At 53.9% G+C, this 18,293-nt stretch overlaps 1 protein-coding gene across 3 annotated transcripts in view; it reads left to right on the forward strand.

Moving 5' to 3' along the window:
* The window catches only part of Maea (macrophage erythroblast attacher, E3 ubiquitin ligase), a 37,004-nt gene that overhangs the window by 13,206 nt on the left and 5,505 nt on the right, over window positions 1-18,293 (forward strand). For 2 of the 3 annotated variants that reach the window (XM_078020810.1, XM_040292854.2), the window contains exons 2-6: window positions 5,881-6,063; window positions 8,045-8,248; window positions 12,310-12,432; window positions 13,044-13,157; window positions 15,867-15,943. In XM_078020810.1, coding sequence (XP_077876936.1) covers window positions 5,881-6,063; window positions 8,045-8,248; window positions 12,310-12,432; window positions 13,044-13,157; window positions 15,867-15,943 — 701 coding nt within the window. The remainder of the gene's footprint in view (window positions 1-5,880; window positions 6,064-8,044; window positions 8,249-12,309; window positions 12,433-13,043; window positions 13,158-15,866; window positions 15,944-18,293) is intronic. The other variant, XM_005319043.5, reaches the window with a different exon arrangement.

Raw genomic sequence — 18,293 nt, forward strand, 5'->3', positions numbered from 1 at the left:
GAAGTTCTGAAGGAGGGATAGATATCCGGTTGGAGGTGTTCCTGGAAGGGTGGCTGGAGGTGTTCCTGGAAGCCTGTAGAGGGTGGCGTTGGGGGAGTTTGGGCAATAAAGGAGTTCCTGTTTTGAACCTACAAGTGCCTCCTGGCGGTTGGGTTATTTTGAGGACTGTGGCAGGTAGACACAATGCTTTTATTTTTATTTATTTATTTTTATGTAGTGCTGAGGATTGAACCCAGTGCCTCACCTGCACTAGGCGAGCGTTCTACCACTGAGCCACAACCCCAGCCTGATTGGTTTTCTTTCACAATGGTTTTTGTTAGGAACCTTTGCCCATCTCAAGGTCTTAATATCCTTGTCTGTTCTCTAGGAAGTTTTACAGTGTCAGCATGTATGCTTGGGTCCCTGATTCATTTCAGGGTAAGTTTGCAGATGACATGAGGTGCTGGTTGAATTCACCATTCCCATGTGGATTTCCAATCCTGGCAGTCAAAGTTCTCCCCGCTCGGCCCTTGGTGAGACATACATGGATGTGTGTGGGTCCACTTTTGGGTTCTCCATTCTCCCTTGATCTCTACGTCCACTCCGAGACCAGTGCCGTACTTGCTGGATCAAGGTGTTTTATAGTCTCAAAATCAAGTACCATTGAAGTCATTAGGACTTTTTCTTATTGTGGTAAAAGCACACAAGATAGAACTTAACCATCTTGGCCCTTTCCAGGGTATAGTAGTGTGACTCTGTGTCCCTCCTGTGCAGCAGGTCTCTGGAACTTGTCATCTTGTGAAACTGAAATAGTTGCTGAAGGTGACTCCCTCTTCCCCACTCCGAGCCCTTGGCACCCACTGTTTTGCTGTGGGGCTTAAGAGTGATTGCTTTAGATAGCTCACGTAGGTTGAATCCTGCACTGGGGTGACGTTCTCAAGGTTCATCATATCGGGCCACAGAGAGGCTGGGGGACAGTCTGTTGCGTGCATGTGCCCAAGTGCTCTTCATCGCTGGCCTGCTCCTGGGTGCTGGGCTGCTTCTAGTCTAGGCTGCTGGAATGCTACTGCTGCTCATGTGGCATCATGCCTCTCTTGGACATCCTGCTCTGGGTTCATCTGAGTGTGCCCCGGAAGTGGGCGTGGGCATCACAGCTCAGCTCTGCAGTGCATGCCATTGCAGTGGCGCACCTTGCATGTTCCTACAGCTCTGCCAGGAGTTACAGTTTCTCCACGTGCTTGCTGACACACTCTTGGTGTTTTTCTGAATGTCATCTGAACAGGCAGTTGAGGACGCCTTGTTATGGTTTTGGTGTGCAGCATCTCTCCATGTGCTTGTTTGTTATCTTCAGAGAAGGTCTCCTCATGGTTTCCACTGGATGGCCTTTCATTTCCGAGTTCCAGGTATTGTACGGTGCAGTGACCTGCAAGTGCTGGCTCCTGGCCTTCAGGCTGCCTCTTGCTCTGTAGGTTGCTTCCTGCTGCACAGAAGGTATAAGTTAATTGTGACCTCATTTGCCCATTTTGTTGTTAGGAGTGTGTTTTTAATGTTCTGTCTCATTTACCCTGGTTCTTAGGGTCGATTGAATTTGTGGCCATTTTACCAATCTTCACTTAGTTGAACTATATCTTGCTTTGGTCTCTTTTGTCTCACATTCTTTTCTTGTATTTTTGTTGCCCTTCTCCTAGACTTGCCGTATTGCTTGAGAGCTGACTCTGAGCTTTTTTCCTCCCAGAAAGAACTTGTGCTTGCTATCCTTCTAGTCCTTGTGTATCTGAAAGTGTCTTCCTTTGCCCTTGTTCTTGAATTCAAATTGGGCTTAGGTTATTCTTGAGCATCCGAGCTCTATTGTTCACTATCAATGCCCTTTGGGCAAGAGCCTGTGAAGGAGCTGTTGGCACTAACAGCCAGGACACCCTAGGACAGCTTGGGGAGAGTTGGCACAACGTGGAAGGTGTCCATCCCTCTTTCCTGGGATTAAGTTGAGGAGGGAAGGCTATGCTCAGGACTGCCCTGGTTCCATGGAGGGGTGGATGTAGGGAGGACACTCGCATGGGAAGCTTGTTCACTGGCTTGGTAAGTGCACATGTGATGTGATGCGAGTTCTGAGAGCCTCAGTGTGAGTGGGCAGGGCTTCAGCATCCATCCCGCATCCCCGATCTCAGTTGGATACCTCTCATTGGATACCATAGGTTCCAGGCACCCAGCCAGGGGCGTGAGGGGAGAGGCATGGCCTTTCTGCCAGGTTGGGGCCAGCGAGAAAGGTGGAAGTGGGCGGCTCAGGTGGGGGCCTTACTGAAGAGCCTGAGAGATATGGTTGGGCATGGCCCTGAGAGCGAAGGGCAGGGAGGTTGAGTCATTCCCTTGGAGGAGTGGCTACAGGAAGTCCAAGCTGGGTCATTTTAAGGTCAGGGTCAGGATTAGAGGCTGGGCTGCCCAGAGTGATTAGGGCCTAGTTTGGGGCCCAAGACAGCAAGAAGTCAACCGTGAGCATTTAGGACCTGTCATGGCAGTTGGCAGGTCACGAATGTCTGTGCTGGGTGTCTGCCTGAGTGGCACAGTGGGCCACCGGCCATGCGGGCTATGTACTGTTCTCTGAAGGTGTACCAGATCCTGAATTGGTTTCTTTCATCAAAAAAACTGAAAAAACAAACAAAACAAAACAAAAAAAAACAGGTAACTTGGACTGTGACCTTGCAGTATCACTTGCTGGGACTTGATACTGGTGAGTGTCAGGGCATTGCCTGTCTCTTTTTTGGATAAAAGTTAAAAATGAACATGCCACACTTGCAGAACTTGCTTTGCCATTGGCTCTGTGGGTTGAGCTTCTCTCTCAAAATGTGGGGCTACTCAGATGTGTTAGTGTCAGCTGTGCTCCGATCCAGGGGGTCGGGGAGGGTGCAGGTCGAGCCAGTCCTGTGGAAACCCACTGCTGGGTTTTGTTCCTGTCCCAGTGGGTATGTCAGGGTGACTCTCCTCCGGCCTCACAGTTGAGACCTGCATATGTCACCTGGCGCGTGCTTGGATCAAGCAATGGGTGCAGTTTTTAGTTACTTTTTTGGTTTATTTTTATTGAAATATATTTTAATGACTGAATCTGATTATAAAAACCTTGGGGGTTTTGTTTATTGTGTATGTTGGGATTGACTTCAGTTCATTTTTTAGTCATTCATTGCTATTGTGGCTGGTGAAGGCATGAGTCCAGGTAAATGGGGAGCAGCCCACCATCTTCCCCATAGATGTCTTGCAAGGATGTTGCTGGGGGAGGTGGGAGGGAACGTGCTGGGGGAGCCCTTTAGTGCTCCATGTCCCTGCCTGGTCTGAACCTTGTCTGCCAGTGCGGAGCACCAAGGCCAGTGGAGTTTGCTGGGTCTTGCTTGTTAGTGATGCAGTACTGGTGGCCTTGAGCTGGAGCTTTCCTCTTCAAAGCAGTGGGCTTCCTTCCTGTACTTGGACGAATTCCCAGAGCCTGTCAGGACGTTTGAGCCCAAGTTTTGACCCACCAACCCCAAGTGCAGCTTTTTCCTCTCATGGGCTCTTATCTTTTCTAGAGGGATCCTGCCGTTTTGCTTTGACCTTATTTCAGACTTTTTATTTTGTAGCAGTGTAGGCTTACACAGAGGAATTGTGGAGAAAACATGGAGAGACCATTGCAGAGTGTGTCTCCTGATGACCACGTCCTGTGTTGCCCTGGTGCCTTGTGCATCTGACAGGAGCCTCTGTCTGTGGCCCAGGTGTGGCTTGATGCTTTGCCCAATCTGTGTGTGGTATAGGTATGGGTGGAGGGGCAGCAGGCAGCTTGGGCTGTCCAGAGGGTCACTGTGGGGAACTGCAGGTGCTGTAGAATCTGTGTTAAGGGTGACTCTGTCTCGTAATCTAATTGCAGAGAGTTCCTTGTGTTGCCATACTAGGTGGTGGTATGGTTGAGTACTAAGATATGTGTTCTGCCCCCCAGGATTCTGCCTCCTGGCAGGACATACCCACATAGAATGGCACATTGGAGAGTTCTACTAGAGAAAAGGGGCCAGGTGCTGGGTTGGTGGGGGCAGAGAGTGCCCAGGGGGCCTTGCTTTTATGCTTTGTTGCTTTCATTCATTGTCAGATACTTGCTAAGAGCCTGCTGTATGCCAGGTACCAGGCTAAATTGCTGTCTGGTGGGACTTCATCATTCACTAGATATAGACTGGAAAGAAAAGTACCCCCCCACCCTTTTTTGGAGAGGCATCCTTGAAGGCAGGTAGTATGGGGTCCTGAGGGTCTTGCAGAATACTCTGTACAGCTACACTTTCCCTGGGCTGGCCACGCATGAAGAGCAGGGCCTGCAGGGATGGTGCTCTCATGTTCTGCTGCTGCCCTGCTGTGCTGGGAGAGCCCTGCAGCCCCTCACCCTTTGACCAGGCTGGCCTCTGTCCTTTTCGGTATAGTGAGCATGCTGCAGTTTGGTAGCTTCTCCCTCCTCTTTCCCAACTTTGTGAGACTAATGTGACCAGCAAGCATGAATTCCAGTGTGGTCCAGGAAATGATTTCAGCTAACATCACTGGGCCTCCCTGAATGGCTGACAGGGCTCATCTGTTGGTGCTTGGCCAATAAGACATTAGGCATGAGCTCCCGAGAATGTATACCCCCAGCATACTGTTGCCTACAGTGGTCCCTGATGGCCCCAGGGGATGTCTGGGTAGAGGGCATCTGGCAGCAGGAGGCTGAGTAGGGAGTGGCAGTCAGGGCACCAGCACCATAGTAATGGCCTTACCCCCATCCTATGTCCCCACTTTGAGGGAGAAAAGCAGGTCTGGGCAAGTCAGAGGTCAGTCTTCTCCCTGTCTCTGCCATCATCCTGCTGTCCCTGATCGAGGAAGCCAATCTCTAAGCCAGGGTCATGTCTCCCTCCCTGCACCCCTGCCTTCCTCAGTGGCTTCATTGCAGGGCTTGGTGCCTGCCCGGCACAAGGGCTGGCAGAGCCCCTGACAGTCTTTCCTTCCCCATGGAATGTGCTTGTGATGGCAGAGTTGGACAGATGGTGCACTGAGGTCAGATGGGGCCCTAGCGACAGCATCTACCCTGGGACCCCATTTGGGGCAGAGAAAGGGCATGGTGGCTGGCACCTGATGTTGCTTATGGTGGCAGAGCTGGGAGATGGGAGGGACGACAGGCAGTAGAGTCTTTGTGACTTAAGATTATTTCCTAAATTTTCTATAGGTAATAGGGTTTTTTATAGCCAGGATGGTGTAAACGTTCCCTTATGGAGATTATTAAATGCGCGTTCGTAATCTCACATGTGTGGACAGCTTTGTGAGCTGTGTGGACCACTCTTTCTGTACCTCCTTGCCTGTGCCGATGGGCCTCCACAGTGGCCGTTCTACCCGCCAAGCCCTCTTGCTGACTGAGAGGAGAGCTCTGTCGTTGTTCTCCTTTTGGGTAGTTTCCTTAGCTGTTTGTTTTTCTATGTGAACCTTGGGACTGTTTTGTCAATATATACTAAAAAACTCTTTGGGCATGGTGGCCCATGCCTATTATACCAGCAACTCGGAGGCTGAGGAAGATGGCAAGTTCGAGGCCAGCCTCAGCAACTTAGCAAGACCTTATCTCAAAATACAAAATATAGAGGGCTGGGATGTAGCTCAGTGGTAAACACTCCTGGATTCCATCACTGGTACTGCCAGAAAAGGGTTTTTGTGGAACACTGGGCTGCATATTGTAGATTCTGAGCAGTGCCTCTTTGTGTTAGACCCCATCCAGGCCCTGTGATGTCCTCCCTCAAAGGGCTTCCACTTTGCCGGGCCTGGTCAAGTTGTGTTTCCGAGCTTGCCTCCAGGAGTGCTGGAAAGGAGGCCTGTATGCTGGGGTATCCCACACCTAGCTAAGATTGGGGCCAGGGATTCTCACTGTCTTTTTTTGTCCAGGTGCCCTATGAAACACTGAATAAACGCTTCCGGGCTGCTCAGAAAAACATCGACCGGGAGACAAGTCACGTCACCATGGTGGTGGCTGAGCTGGAGAAGACCTTAAGTAGCTGCCCAGCTGTGGACTCTGTGGTCAGCCTCCTGGATGGAGTGGTGGAGAAGCTCAGTGTGCTCAAGAGGAAGGTCAGTGTTATTGCCCTCCCAGTGTGACCTCAGATGTGCTGCCCCCTGTTGGGTCTGGGTGTGCTGGCCAGCATCCTGTGGGCAGAGGGGTGAGCTGTGGGAGGAGTGCAGGACACCTGGGCTGAGCAGAGGACTGGGTTATCTTGGTTGTGGGAGTGTCTCAAGCCCAGGGGTGGGAAGCCAGGCCCCTGGCAGATTGATTGGTTACTTGTAGACTGACCTCAGAACTGCATGTGGGATTTCTTACTGCTGGGACTAGTAGGCCAGGATGTTTGGACTATCCTGCCCACTGAAAAAAACACAGAAAGTGAGGTAAGAGTTTTTAGGACATCTTCCTAAAAATGTCAGAGGGTTCCTTAGGCATAGCAACATCACCAGTTCAAATTGGAGGCGAGGGGTCAGAGGTGAAGAGACAGGGAACTGCTGCTGCCCTAGCCAGTGGCCCTGGGCTAGGAACACAGGCCTGCTGGAGCTGAGCCGGGTCCAAGGCTCTGTACCTCCAGATGAGGCTGCTGCAGGAGTGGACTAATGATGACAGGACATGGCAGCCCAGGTTCAGAACCGGGGGCCACGGGCGTGGAGCCTTCAATGCAGCATGAGTGGTCCCAGCCACAGAGCCTTCAGGCTCAGGCCTAGGAAAGCAGGCTCTCTTGGGAGAAGGCTGTCGTTCTGACCACAGGTCATCCTTAGAATTAATTTTCCAAGTACAGTGTCCAACACAAAGGCAGCCAGGAGCAGAGGAGCATCATCAATCAGGGACCAGCAGAAACAACAGCAGTGATCTGCACAGGCTTCAGGTGTGGGGCTATCAGATAGAGGGGAAGGGAGCCCGAATCTGCAGGGATCTGAAAGCATGAGGAGTCATTTGGAGTCTGAAAGAATGGAGTAGATGTCAAGAAAGTAAAAATAAAATAACCAGCTGAGGATGAAGCTCGGTGATCAGCTTTTGCATAGTATGCACAAGGCCCTGGGTTCCATCCCAACAAAGAAAGACGGGTGGGGTGTGTGTGTGTGTGTGTGTGTGTGTGTGTGTGTGTGTGTGTGTACGTACGTACGTGTACGTACGATGTGTGATGAATGTATATATACACATGTGAATGATAACCAAAATGAAAACTGCAGTGTGTTGACAGTCCCATAGCTGTGAGACAGCTAAAAGAGACTGCTTGGAGATGGTGTAGTGCAGATAGGGAAGAGGAGAGGCATAGAATAGAGGGCAGGTTCCTGGCAGTGGCCAGAGCCAGGACAGGGAGCATGGTGAGGGCCAAGAGCTGGGGCGCTGAAGCACCTGTCCAGAGTCCTCAACTGCATGCAAAGGAGTAGGCCTGACAGGTAACCCCGTGGTGAAGCCGGAGCTTGAGAAGAATCCCAGCGTTGCCAGGGAAGGACTGCACCCAGGGCATAGCAGGCTGGCAGTCCGCTCTCTCCAGCATCAGGGAGCCAGAAAGCCCTGTGCCTGCTGAAGGGAGTGACTGGGAGTCCTGGAACCGCGCCATCCAGCGCCCAGCTCCTGGTTGTACTGGGTGCTGGACAGCACACATGACGGGGGCAGCCCTGTTGGACAGTGCAGGTCAAAAGCATTTCCATCCGATATTAATTTTGAACAAAGCTGACTTTAAGAAATAGTATAAAAGTTTTGAAAAGTAACTTGATAATGACAGTTTAATCAGGAAGGCATAATAAATCTCAAAAGGTACAGATCTGCAGCATAGTTTTAGAACATACATATATTCAAAAACAACACAGCTGGAAGAAGTGGTAGACTGTGACCCGTCTCTGTCAGTGAGTCCTAGAGGAAGCACAGACTTTCCTCAGGGACAGAGGTTCTGGTTCCTTTTGTTTCTGCCTAGGATCCAATAGTGTCCCTAGCTTGGCTTCTGCTTTCCCGCTTGTCTTTTTGGAGCCCTGGGGCATGGTGCCTGCATCCCCATGGGCAGGCCCCAGCGCCTCCCGCTCTGAGCGTGTCTCTGTGTGTGCTCAGGCGGTGGAGTCCATCCAGGCTGAGGATGAGAGCGCCAAGCTGTGCAAGCGCAGGATCGAGCATCTCAAGGAGCACAGCAGTGACCAGCCTGCTGCGGCCAGCATGTGGAAGAGGAAGCGCATGGACCGCATGATGGTGGAGCACCTCCTACGCTGTGGCTATTATAGCACGGCCGTGAAGCTGGCACGCCAGAGCGGCATCGAGGTGGGCTGGGCTGCGTGCTGCATCTGCTCACGGGAACACATCTGGCTGGGGAAGCCAGGGTTTGAGAACAGTGACCCTGTGCTTCTTGTTGGCCTGGGTAGTTGACCACATTCAAATGGGGAAACATGGAAAGGGACTTGGCCCACCTGGTACTTCACTTCCCCACCTTCCCGTCAAGGCCCGTTCCTGTTGCCACATGGGCTTACCTTGAGTGGAGCATGTTTCCCAGGAGTGTGGCTTCACTGGCTCCCTTGTTGAGGTGCAGGACAAGTCGCCCCTGCCTGTGGAGCACTTTCACACCAAGGGCTTCTGGTAGAAGGATGCATCATGGTGCTGGAGGCCTCCCTGACACTGGGCAGAGGCAGAACCCTGCTACCTCTGCTACCCTCAACTTCACAGGTCCATAGGTACTCGTGGCCAAGGCCCCCTGCTGTCAAGCATCCATCCATGTTGTGGGGTCTGTGGCTCTCAGACATGACATAGCATGTGCTCTATCTGCCCTAAATGCTAGCATCCAGAAGCTGTGGAGGCAAGACCCCTGTGCAGGACAGAGCACAGTGAGCCTTCGTGGGCCTGGACCTGGGCCTGGCTTCCCCAGTCCTCTGCCAACCCAGTGACCTCTCCTGGCACCAGCCACACTCTGCCCTCATCTCAGGCCTCCGGGGGCCTTCCTTTCTCTGCCCTTACATCAGACCTACTGATCCTTTCCTGTGTTACCACTTGGCTCCCACCTACACCTGTGTGACACCCACCAGAGCATGACAGCCATAGCCTTGGCAGCACTCCCCATGGCATGAGACTGGCCACTCCCAGCCCAAGAATGGCCTCGGTGCCATGCCCATCCTGTGCATCTATCTGCTCAGCAGTGCTCTCTTTACCCTGTCTTCATTGGACTGCTCTCTGAGAACAGTGCACTGGATCCTGCTTCTCATGCTCTGCTGCCCACTGCTCCAGCTCTCCCCACTCTTCCTGAACTCTGAGATTGCTGTGGCCCTGTTCAGGCCTCTTGGATGGCAGCTCCCTAGAACACCCTCCCTGGCTACTTAGGGAGAATGGTGCCATGCTTTGTGCCCTCTCCTAGCTTCTTTGTTGAACTTTCCCGCTTGTATTTGTGTATCTGTCTTGTGGCAGAAGGGAGGGCAATGTGTAGGCACATGCTGTTAAGTGAGTGGAATGCATGAAGGAGCCCCTGTCCAGTTCTGTGTGGGCTTGGCTTTGCTGTTCTTGGCTGCCCTGTAGAGTGTGGCATTGCCATTGATGCACAGATTGATATGTGCATTAGTGAGCTGCATGAGGTCCCCAGCCAGTAACCAAGGCTGGGCTCCTGGTGCCCTGCAGCCTCATGGTCCAGCCTCAGGCAGCTGTGGGACCTTAGGAGCAGACTTCGTTTCTGTTGTCAGCTCCTTGAGGCTCCAGTGTGTGTGCCTGATGGCTCCTGCCCTGCCTGGGTCATCCCCCTTCCTGCCTCTCTTTTTTTCCTTCCACTGGATGCAGTGGATGGGCACCTCTTGTTTACGCTCCAGTCTTGGCAGAGGGGCCACCACGTCCCTGCCCTGGTGCCCAGTGGTCCCTTGTGCCTGTCCACCCTCCCTTGCTGGCTGGCACATCTCCTTGTGGGCGGACACTCAGTGCTCCCAGATGTTGGCTTTTGTGGCTATGTTTACCTTGGAGTGGCTGGTGCAGTGCAAGCTGCAGGCGCCTCCTTTCCCCAAGGGTGCTCTGACAGGGGAGAAGCGTGACCTGAAAGGAGGGTGCAGAATCGACACAAGGCAGGTCACTCGGGGAGCATCAAGGAGGGGGCAGCTGACAATTCTAAGAAGGTTGTTGGGGTTGGCTTCGCTGGGATGAGGCATGGGGTGGGACCAAAAGGGACATGGTGGTGAGGAGCCATCTTGTGCTAGGGGACAGGGTGAGGGCAGAACCACATACCATGGCCCAGATTCCATGGCTAGAAAGGCTGAGCAGGACCTGGCCTGGCCTTACTGTCCAGCTGCTGAGTTTGGATCCATGTTCAGGGCCACACGCCAGGTTCTAGCCCCGCCCTGTCAGGCCTGTGTTCTGCCCACCAGAAGCAGCCCTGGGTTCTGTCTGCATGAGGGCAGAAAAGGCCTCTGGCCTCACTGTTCCTAACATGTCAGCCAGCCACACAGCCCCCTTCCTTGCTCCTCCTTCACTCCCGAGCCTGGTGATCAGGATGTAGGGTTATGGGAGCTCATCGGGACCCATATGGCTCCCCCTTAGACTGTGTGAAGTTGGGAATGCTGTCCATGAGGCTTCTGAGGAATGTCTGGGTGTCCCAGGAGTTGCTAAGGACCATGGGATAGGACTTTCTCGTAATGGACACACCTGACTCCACCGTCAGCCTGACTGTGCCTGGTGAGGCCAGAGGAGGGCAAGCACTGGTCAGCATTCTTGAAAGAACTGGCCCTGAGCACCCAGCCGGCACTTGGCACACAGGGCATCATGATGCTGAGCCTATGCACTGGCTTAGTGTTTGTCTTGCTGGTTTTCTTATAAGTAATTGGTTTTAACTTCCACCTTACGCTTCTGAGTATGCATTAGTCATTGTTGATCTTGAAATCAGAAAAGTGCTAGTCTGACTTCCACTGTGACTGACTACTTCTGCATAAAAGCCTGTATCTCCCACTGCCTTTTCTACACGGGCTCTTCATGCTTTGCACAGCCACGCCTTCTGGAAGGAGCTGCCAGCAGCTTTGGGCTCCTTCTTCTACTTCGTTGTGACCATGTGCACAGGAGAGCTGCCCTGGGGTGTGATCCCAATGGGATACTGGCCACAGGATATGAGCCACTGTGTGGCTTATCCAGGGCCCTAAAGGGATACTCTGCTGGGCATGCTGTTCCTGGTCAACAAGCTGATTATTATTCATGATTTTGCATAAGTCCTTTCTAGGTATACGAGAAATTCAGCTTTTGAAATTCCCATGCTCTTCATATAGCTTCCCTTTTTTGTGATGTGCACACATCTCCTCATCTCAGTCACTTGATCTTGCTGGTCTTACTTGGTCCCTTCACTGCTGGGGGTCCCTGGCCCTTTCATTGCTGGGGGTCCCTGGCCCTGTGAGAGTCCTCCAGAGCTCAGCACATGTGGTTGTTACTTGACTCTTCCCAAAGGGCACAGGCTTTGTGAAGGAGGGTCGGCAAGCTCTTCATCACCCCTGTTGTACCTTCTGCACAATACCAAATTCCCAAAATAAAGCAGGCAGTGAGAGTGGGTGGCTGGGGCTTCAGTCTTCCTGTGAAGGGCTGGGATGGGGTGGAGCTGCGGCTCTTGCCTGTACGCCCACCAGGGTCAGGCAAATACCTCAGCATTGTGCAGCTGACCGTCCTGGACTTCTGCTTGCTGTAGCTGTTGCTGGTGTGTACCTGTGGCCAGGACTGGCTTATCTCATATTTCTGTCTGGGCCTGCAGAGAAACCCCCCATCCTGGGCCCATTCTGGCAGGTGTGCCCTCTGCCTCCCATACTTGACTCTTGCTCTGTCCTGCTGGGGTCTGGGTTTCAATTCTGCTCAACACAGTAGGGAGTGCTATTTCCATCTCCTTGACGAGGAGATTCTGGCTATAGAAGGTAGAGTTCACCATTTGGGACTACACATTGTACTGTGGGGCCATGGGACCACGTAACCTATGTAGCAGACCATGGGGAGGTGCCCTGTGCTGGGGGGTTCATGGCAGAGCTGGTCCTGTGTGGGGCCTGTGGGCGCATACCCTGTGCTGGGGACTGCCCTGGGGCAGGAAAGATGGTTGCTTGTCCATGTGTACCTTGGTTGTTGGGTTTCCTGCTGGCCCCTGTCCATAATGACAGGCAGGGGCCTGGTCCTCTAACCAGCGGGTATCTGCTGCTTGTGAGCTTCCCAGTCCTCAGGAGCCTTTCCTGCTCCCTGATATTGCTCCCTGGGTGTCTACAGGTGTGGTCTGGGACTGTGCTTTGGCAGGAGGCTGGGTTGGGAGGGCCAGGGCTGGATGTCCCTGCTTATGGGTCACAGGTGCAAAAGGGCCTCTGAGCCAGTGTGTTCTGACTCAAGTTGCCCCTTCCCCCAAGGACCTGGTGAACATCGAGATGTTCCTGACGGCCAAAGAAGTAGAGGAGTCCCTGGAGAGGCGGGAAACGGCCACGTGCCTGGCCTGGTGCCATGACAACAAGTCCCGGCTCCGGAAGATGAAGGTGTGCGGGGCTCCCTGGGGCCGCCTGGGTGGGGGTGTGGTGAGGGAAGCTGCACCACCTGCCTTTAACCCCACGCCTACACCTGTCAGTTCTGGTTTGTAAGGTGGGTTATTGGTGTGGGTTTGGGGGTTTGGGTGGTTTTGGGCGCAACCCTGAGGAGTGGCCTCCTGTGTTGGGGTTGGGACATCTTCCTGACATGAGGTTCAGGAGGAGTGGGATGTGGAACTCCGTTGCATATGCAGCATGTTAGTGGCCGCCTTGCTTGGGAGTCTGGGCAGGCCCATGGGCTCCTGGTGCTCGTAGATGCAGAGAGCAAGTTCCCTGGCAGGCTGCAGAGCTCAGGCTGTGATCATATACTGAATACACACTTGGTAGATATAGACTACAGAGGCTGCAAAGCGTAAACTGCAGAATTTGAACCTGGCTCACTAAAAGATGCTGTTGTCGTAGGGCTTGCAGAAATGTTTTAACTTTTATTAACAGCCCCCACCTCTGGCAGAAAAACTGTTTGTTTTCTGTTTTCTAAACTGAGTGCTTCTTTAACCCCACCTGGTTGAGCTTGTCGGGGTGCATGTAGTCACCCTCCGAGAGTGACACTCTCTGCCACTCAGGGCCGCCAAAGTGAGCACGAGGCGAAGACGGGACGAAAGAGTAGAGCCACCAATGGCTCCCCTAAAGAGAGTGAGGATCTTGGTATGGAAACCCTAAAAGGAAAGCCAGACTTGGTATGTAACACTGTGCACCCTATTCAGCTCCACCCCACTCCCCAGACAGCTCTGCTCAGGGCCCTGCCTACCTGAAAGTTGCTGGTTACTTCTGCAAGCCCGGCCACCTGCCAGTCGGCACTGAGAGCATGGCTCTGAGGCTTGTGTGGTTTCCATCCAGCTGTGGGTGGATATTGCTGTAGGCAGGGTCTGAGAGGTGAGGGGCGCTGCAAGTAGGCTGTCTAGGCAAGAGAGCATGATTCAGTGTCTAGGAGTCTAAGAGGGAACACTGGCCTAGTGCTGACCAGGAGTATGTGGGCAGGCACTGCTGCCCCACTGTGAATGCCTGCTAAACAGAGGATGCCCTCCACTTGCACAGGGAGGGGAGGCAAGCAAGGGAGGAATCTTGACAGAGGCAGGAGAGTCTAGGTGGGTATGAACCTGGAGACCCAGTTCCACCGATTGGAAAATAACTTTAAATGAGAGGGTGCCAAGTTCACATTTGTTGAACTAACTTGGACATCCAGACTGCAAGGGACACTGAGGAGCAGAGCATGCTCTTCAGGGCACCCCAGGTCTAGAGAGGCACATGGGAAGGCTGCACGGAGGCCCTAGGCCTGGTGTAGTGTGCACACGCGGCAGTGTTCACACCCATGTGGCTCCATGGGCTCGTATTGTGCGTGCAGGTCTGGAGACCTTTTTGCTACTGCACGTTTGCACTACCCTGCTAGTAGACTATTTGAAAGTGATCGGGTAGATCAAAGAGTGGTTCTAAATAGGAAAGACAAATTTAAAAGTGTACCTTTTGCAAAGCAGTTACCTGGAGTTTTACCCAAAAAACTGCTTTTGTATGAGGTCTACAAAGTGACTTCTTTTTTTTAGTCAGAGCCTGCTGATGGCCACCTACTGCAGAATCAGTGGTCATTGAGTAGCCCAGGGAGGCAGGAAGGACCCAGGGAAGGTGGAGCCTCTGTAGGGACCCAGAGTCTAACATTGCAAAAGAGCAGAACGCCCACGGCGCCCTGTGGTGAGCTGCCTTTGTCTAGTGGGTCTGTACCGAACCTGCCACTCTCTGCAGAGCTTGCTCTCTTTTAGGAATCAGGGCAGCTTTTGCCTCCAGCATGGCTGCTCCTCAGTCTGGGTGCAGGGGGAGGAGCGAGGGATGGGGGCAGGCGACCATCTTTGTCCCCCATCACTTTCTATTCAGAGCTGGTGCAGCTGCTCCTGTATGGTCATGGTGTGTCACAGTGGGGTCCTGGCAGGGGTCGAACATGCTCTGCAGGTTCAGGCTGGTGGCCCTTGGGACACAGTGTGAAGGCTGAGGAGGCCTAGTGGGGAAGTTCATGACATAGAGGAACTCTGGGCCCCAGGTCCGGATGCTTGCCACGTGGAGCTTCTGTCCATGCCATCACATACTTTGGATGCTGTGGGATCAACGTCCCGTGTGGGTGAGGAGCCCCAGGCACACACACTGACAGTCTCAGGTTCAAGCTACTACTGTTTGTGTAGAAACATCCACCTATTCCTGAATTTGCAGAATTTACTTATGCCTGCTGGTCCTACCCCCAGGCACAAGATTTCCAGCTGAAATAGGATTGATATGGCTGAAGCAGCTTTGAGTTTCCATGGTGGCTGTCCCCACTGTGGACTTTGTACCATCCCCTAGTCACTGTGGTGCCTCTAGGCAGACACCTTCGGACCTCACCTCCAACCTCCTTCCCCAACCCTTCCCACCTCTGGGCATAGCGCCAACCCAGACCTCTCTCATGGCCTCAGCAAATCCTGGGGCTTCTGCCCTTTACAGGAACCACCCTTCCACCATCTTCACCTGACCCTGGCTGACGTGGGCGGTAAGGTCATAGCAGGAGCCTCGGCTTCTGCAGGTATGGCACCTCCTGTTCCAGGCGGGACCTTTGTGCTGGCTCACACTTCTTGCTTGGGACACTTTCCTGCATCTGGCCCTGTACCTGTGCATCTTTGCTCAGGTGTTCCTTGGCAGCCCCTACGAGGTTATACCTTGTAGCTCATCCAGCACCCACTTGTTCTCTCATTGTCTCCTCCTGCCTAGTGTCAGAGCCTCTTGACATTGGCTTGTCTGAATTTTTCCAGAATAGCCTTTGACACAGACTGGAAGTGCACTGAGTCTCAGGCTTGGGGGCAATAGGAGAAGATACTGCATTGGGGGGGAAGAAGGCTTGGGGGTACTCGAATGTACAAGGTCATTGAGGACACATGGGAACCAGAAAACTCCTCTGCCCTTTGTGGAATGGACAGGTTCCGTGTGGGGCTGCGAGCCTTTCCCCCACACCCAGTGAGCTGGTAATGACTCCTGGCTACTGCCCACCTTCGCGACAGCTTTTCATGTGAGTCCATTGGGGAACTTGATCCACATCCACTGCTCCTGCCCACCTGGCACCCCCATGCCAGGCTCCTGGGTGCCTCTTGGTGCCATGGACCCCCCAGGGGAAACATGGCTCCACTCCCACTGAGGCTATATTGGATGGCCCAGGCTCATGGGCTTGCAGTGCTGTGTGGACCCTGCTGGGAAGTGTCTGTCACAGGGTGAATGAAGCAGCCTCTTTGGCTGCAGCCCTGCCTCTCGGGCCATTCGGAGGGCCTGCTGGGGATGGGATGCCTGAGCACTGTCCCCAGATGCCTGGTGCTGCACTGGCGCTGGCACCAGCACCGGCACTCCGCTGTCTTAACTTAGCGTCTCTTCTTTGCCCTCAGAGCTGCCTGGAGTTCAGCCTCAGGATCCAGGAGTTCATCGAGCTCGTTCGGCAGAACAAGCGCCTAGATGCTGTAAGGTAGGACTTCAGGCTGCTCCCAGCTTCTCATGTGAGGGCTGCTATGTCCCCTTGCCCCATCCTAACAGTCTGGGTGCTAGAGGAGGATGCATGGTGACAGTGGGTCTTGTAGTGTGGTGGCCTGTGGTGTCATGACCGTCTACGTGAACCTGTGGTCAGGGCTCTGGGCTCCTATCTTCCCACTTGGAAAGTGCCACCAGCTTCTGCAGCAGGAATGCCATGAATGGGAGTGGAGCCATGTTTCCCCTGGGGGGTCCATGGCACCAAGAGGCAGGAATGCCCTGACAGGATTGGGCCTCCATCAGTTGAAAGTTCATTAGTCTGGGTTGTTCTATACATGGCCATCTGCTAGACAACTGGCAGTAAGAAGAGCACCTTAGGGCTTTCTGTGGGCACAGCTGGGCTTTTTTGTCCCATCTTTGGCTCAAAGACTAAGGGAACCTTGGCTGACTACCTACACAGCCTCACCTGGCAGTCAGGGATGAGGATGGTGTTTTTGCTTATCCTTGGTTAGACGCGAGTGCCCACAGAGAGGTGGCTGAGTGCCAGTTCCCCTTCCTTGCCCCAGTCCTGCTCGTCTTCTGTCAGCAGCCTCATGAAGTCCTCCTGGCCTCTGACCTGGGTGCTGTTGGCCAGTGTGTGCTGTGCTGGGGGCAAAGGCAGTGGCTGGTCCTTAGTCACTTCCCATTCTAGCTTTGCTGAGGCTCCTGCCACTTAAGCCTGGATCTCTGAGCCGGGAGGGCAGCACATGGGTGGAGCAGCTGAGCTAGGGCCTGCAGCAAGAGGAGCTGCCGCTGAGCCTGTGCTAAGGGGCACCTGACACACATCTGACTAGCAGGAGAGTTGCCAGGTGTAGGTATAGCAGGAAACCCCTGCCTGTGATAGCTGAGGATTGGTGGTGGCCGGTGTCCACCTTGAGTCCTATGGGTGGGTAGCAGTGAGCCATCCCCAGGGCCTCATTGGGCAAGAACAGAACAGGTGTTGTAGGTCCCATAGAGGGCAGGCTGCCTTGAATCCACATGCCAGTCTTGCTGGCTCCCAGTGCCCATGCCGGGTAGCTGGTGGTAGGATGGGAGAGCCTGGTCTTTATTCCTATTCTGTCTACTGCCAGGCCCACTGAAGGGGAGCCCAGCCACAGCGGTGGGCCTGGGAGTGGTGCTGTATCCCCTCTGCATCCATAGCCCTTGTGCAGTTGGGTCCGCTGGCCTGCTGCTCTGAGGTACTCATATGGTCTGGGGGCAGTGATGGGGCCAGCTGTGGGGTCAGTCCACACGCTCACCCATCCTGCCCCTTTTGGCCCTCATGCCCATAGGATGGCATCTGCCCAGCCATGCGTGGCCTGGCCTGCTTCCCTCTTAGGGCCTCAGCCACCACCTCAGCCCTGGAGTCAGAACCAGGCTCTCTGTGCTCTCATTACGTACCACTGAGGACCCTTGAAGAGCATGGCCTGGACTGGGCACCCCTCAGGTTCAGGCAGGTGGCAGTGGGGTGGGAGAAGCTCTTAAAGCCTCATGACTTCTGGGGGCCCTTGACTTCTGGGGGCAGGGCCCTATCTGCAACAGGCAGGTGGGTCCCACTCCTAGGCAGTGCAGGTGCATAGGCAGCGGGTGTGGCCCTGGAGTGTGGGTCCTCCTGCAGGGGAATGGGCATCCGCTGTCCTGAGCTCCTGCTCTGTGCCTGGCTGAGGGCAAGTACCTGATGGGTGACCACCAGGCAGCTATGGCCTGAGAGTGTCCTCCATGGACACCTGGGATGTCAGCTGTGTGAGCAGGTAAAGAAAGCTCTCTTTAGGAGTGATACTGCAGGAGCCTTTGTGGGTGGGAGGGCAGGCAAGTGTGCCAGGTAGGGCTGAGAGGGAAGAGAAGGGAGCCTCAGGGCTGGCTTTTCAGAAGGTCTGGCCAGGGTGGTTGGAGGTGGCAGACGGGTACCGACAGGACCTGGGCAGGGTGAGGGTGGATGGGTTTGGCTGAACTTGGAGGGACAGGGTATGAAGTTGAGACTGGATGCATAGGAATGTGAAGCCGGGGCATGTCTTGCTGAGGATCCGAACTGGGCCCTAGTGCTGGGCAAGGTGAAGAACTGCGTTCTCCATGCCGTCCTGCAAGCCCAGCCCTGGATGAGGGTGTGGCTTACATGGGACTGTCCCCTGGAGCAGGGGAAGGTCGGGGTCCTGTCATCTGGCCTATTGCCTGTGAATCTGGGGGGGGGGGGGGCCTGTTGGACCAGGCCATGGACCTCTCTGGCTGCTGCCTTGGGCATTGCTAAATGTGGAAGCATGAGCTTCTGGTGGCTAACTTCTAACATTCTTAATTTTTTGTTTTTGTTGAGATAGGGCCTCGCTATGGTGCCT

Source organism: Ictidomys tridecemlineatus, chromosome 9, assembly GCF_052094955.1.
Source record: "Ictidomys tridecemlineatus isolate mIctTri1 chromosome 9, mIctTri1.hap1, whole genome shotgun sequence".
NCBI classification, from domain to species: domain Eukaryota; kingdom Metazoa; phylum Chordata; class Mammalia; order Rodentia; family Sciuridae; genus Ictidomys; species Ictidomys tridecemlineatus.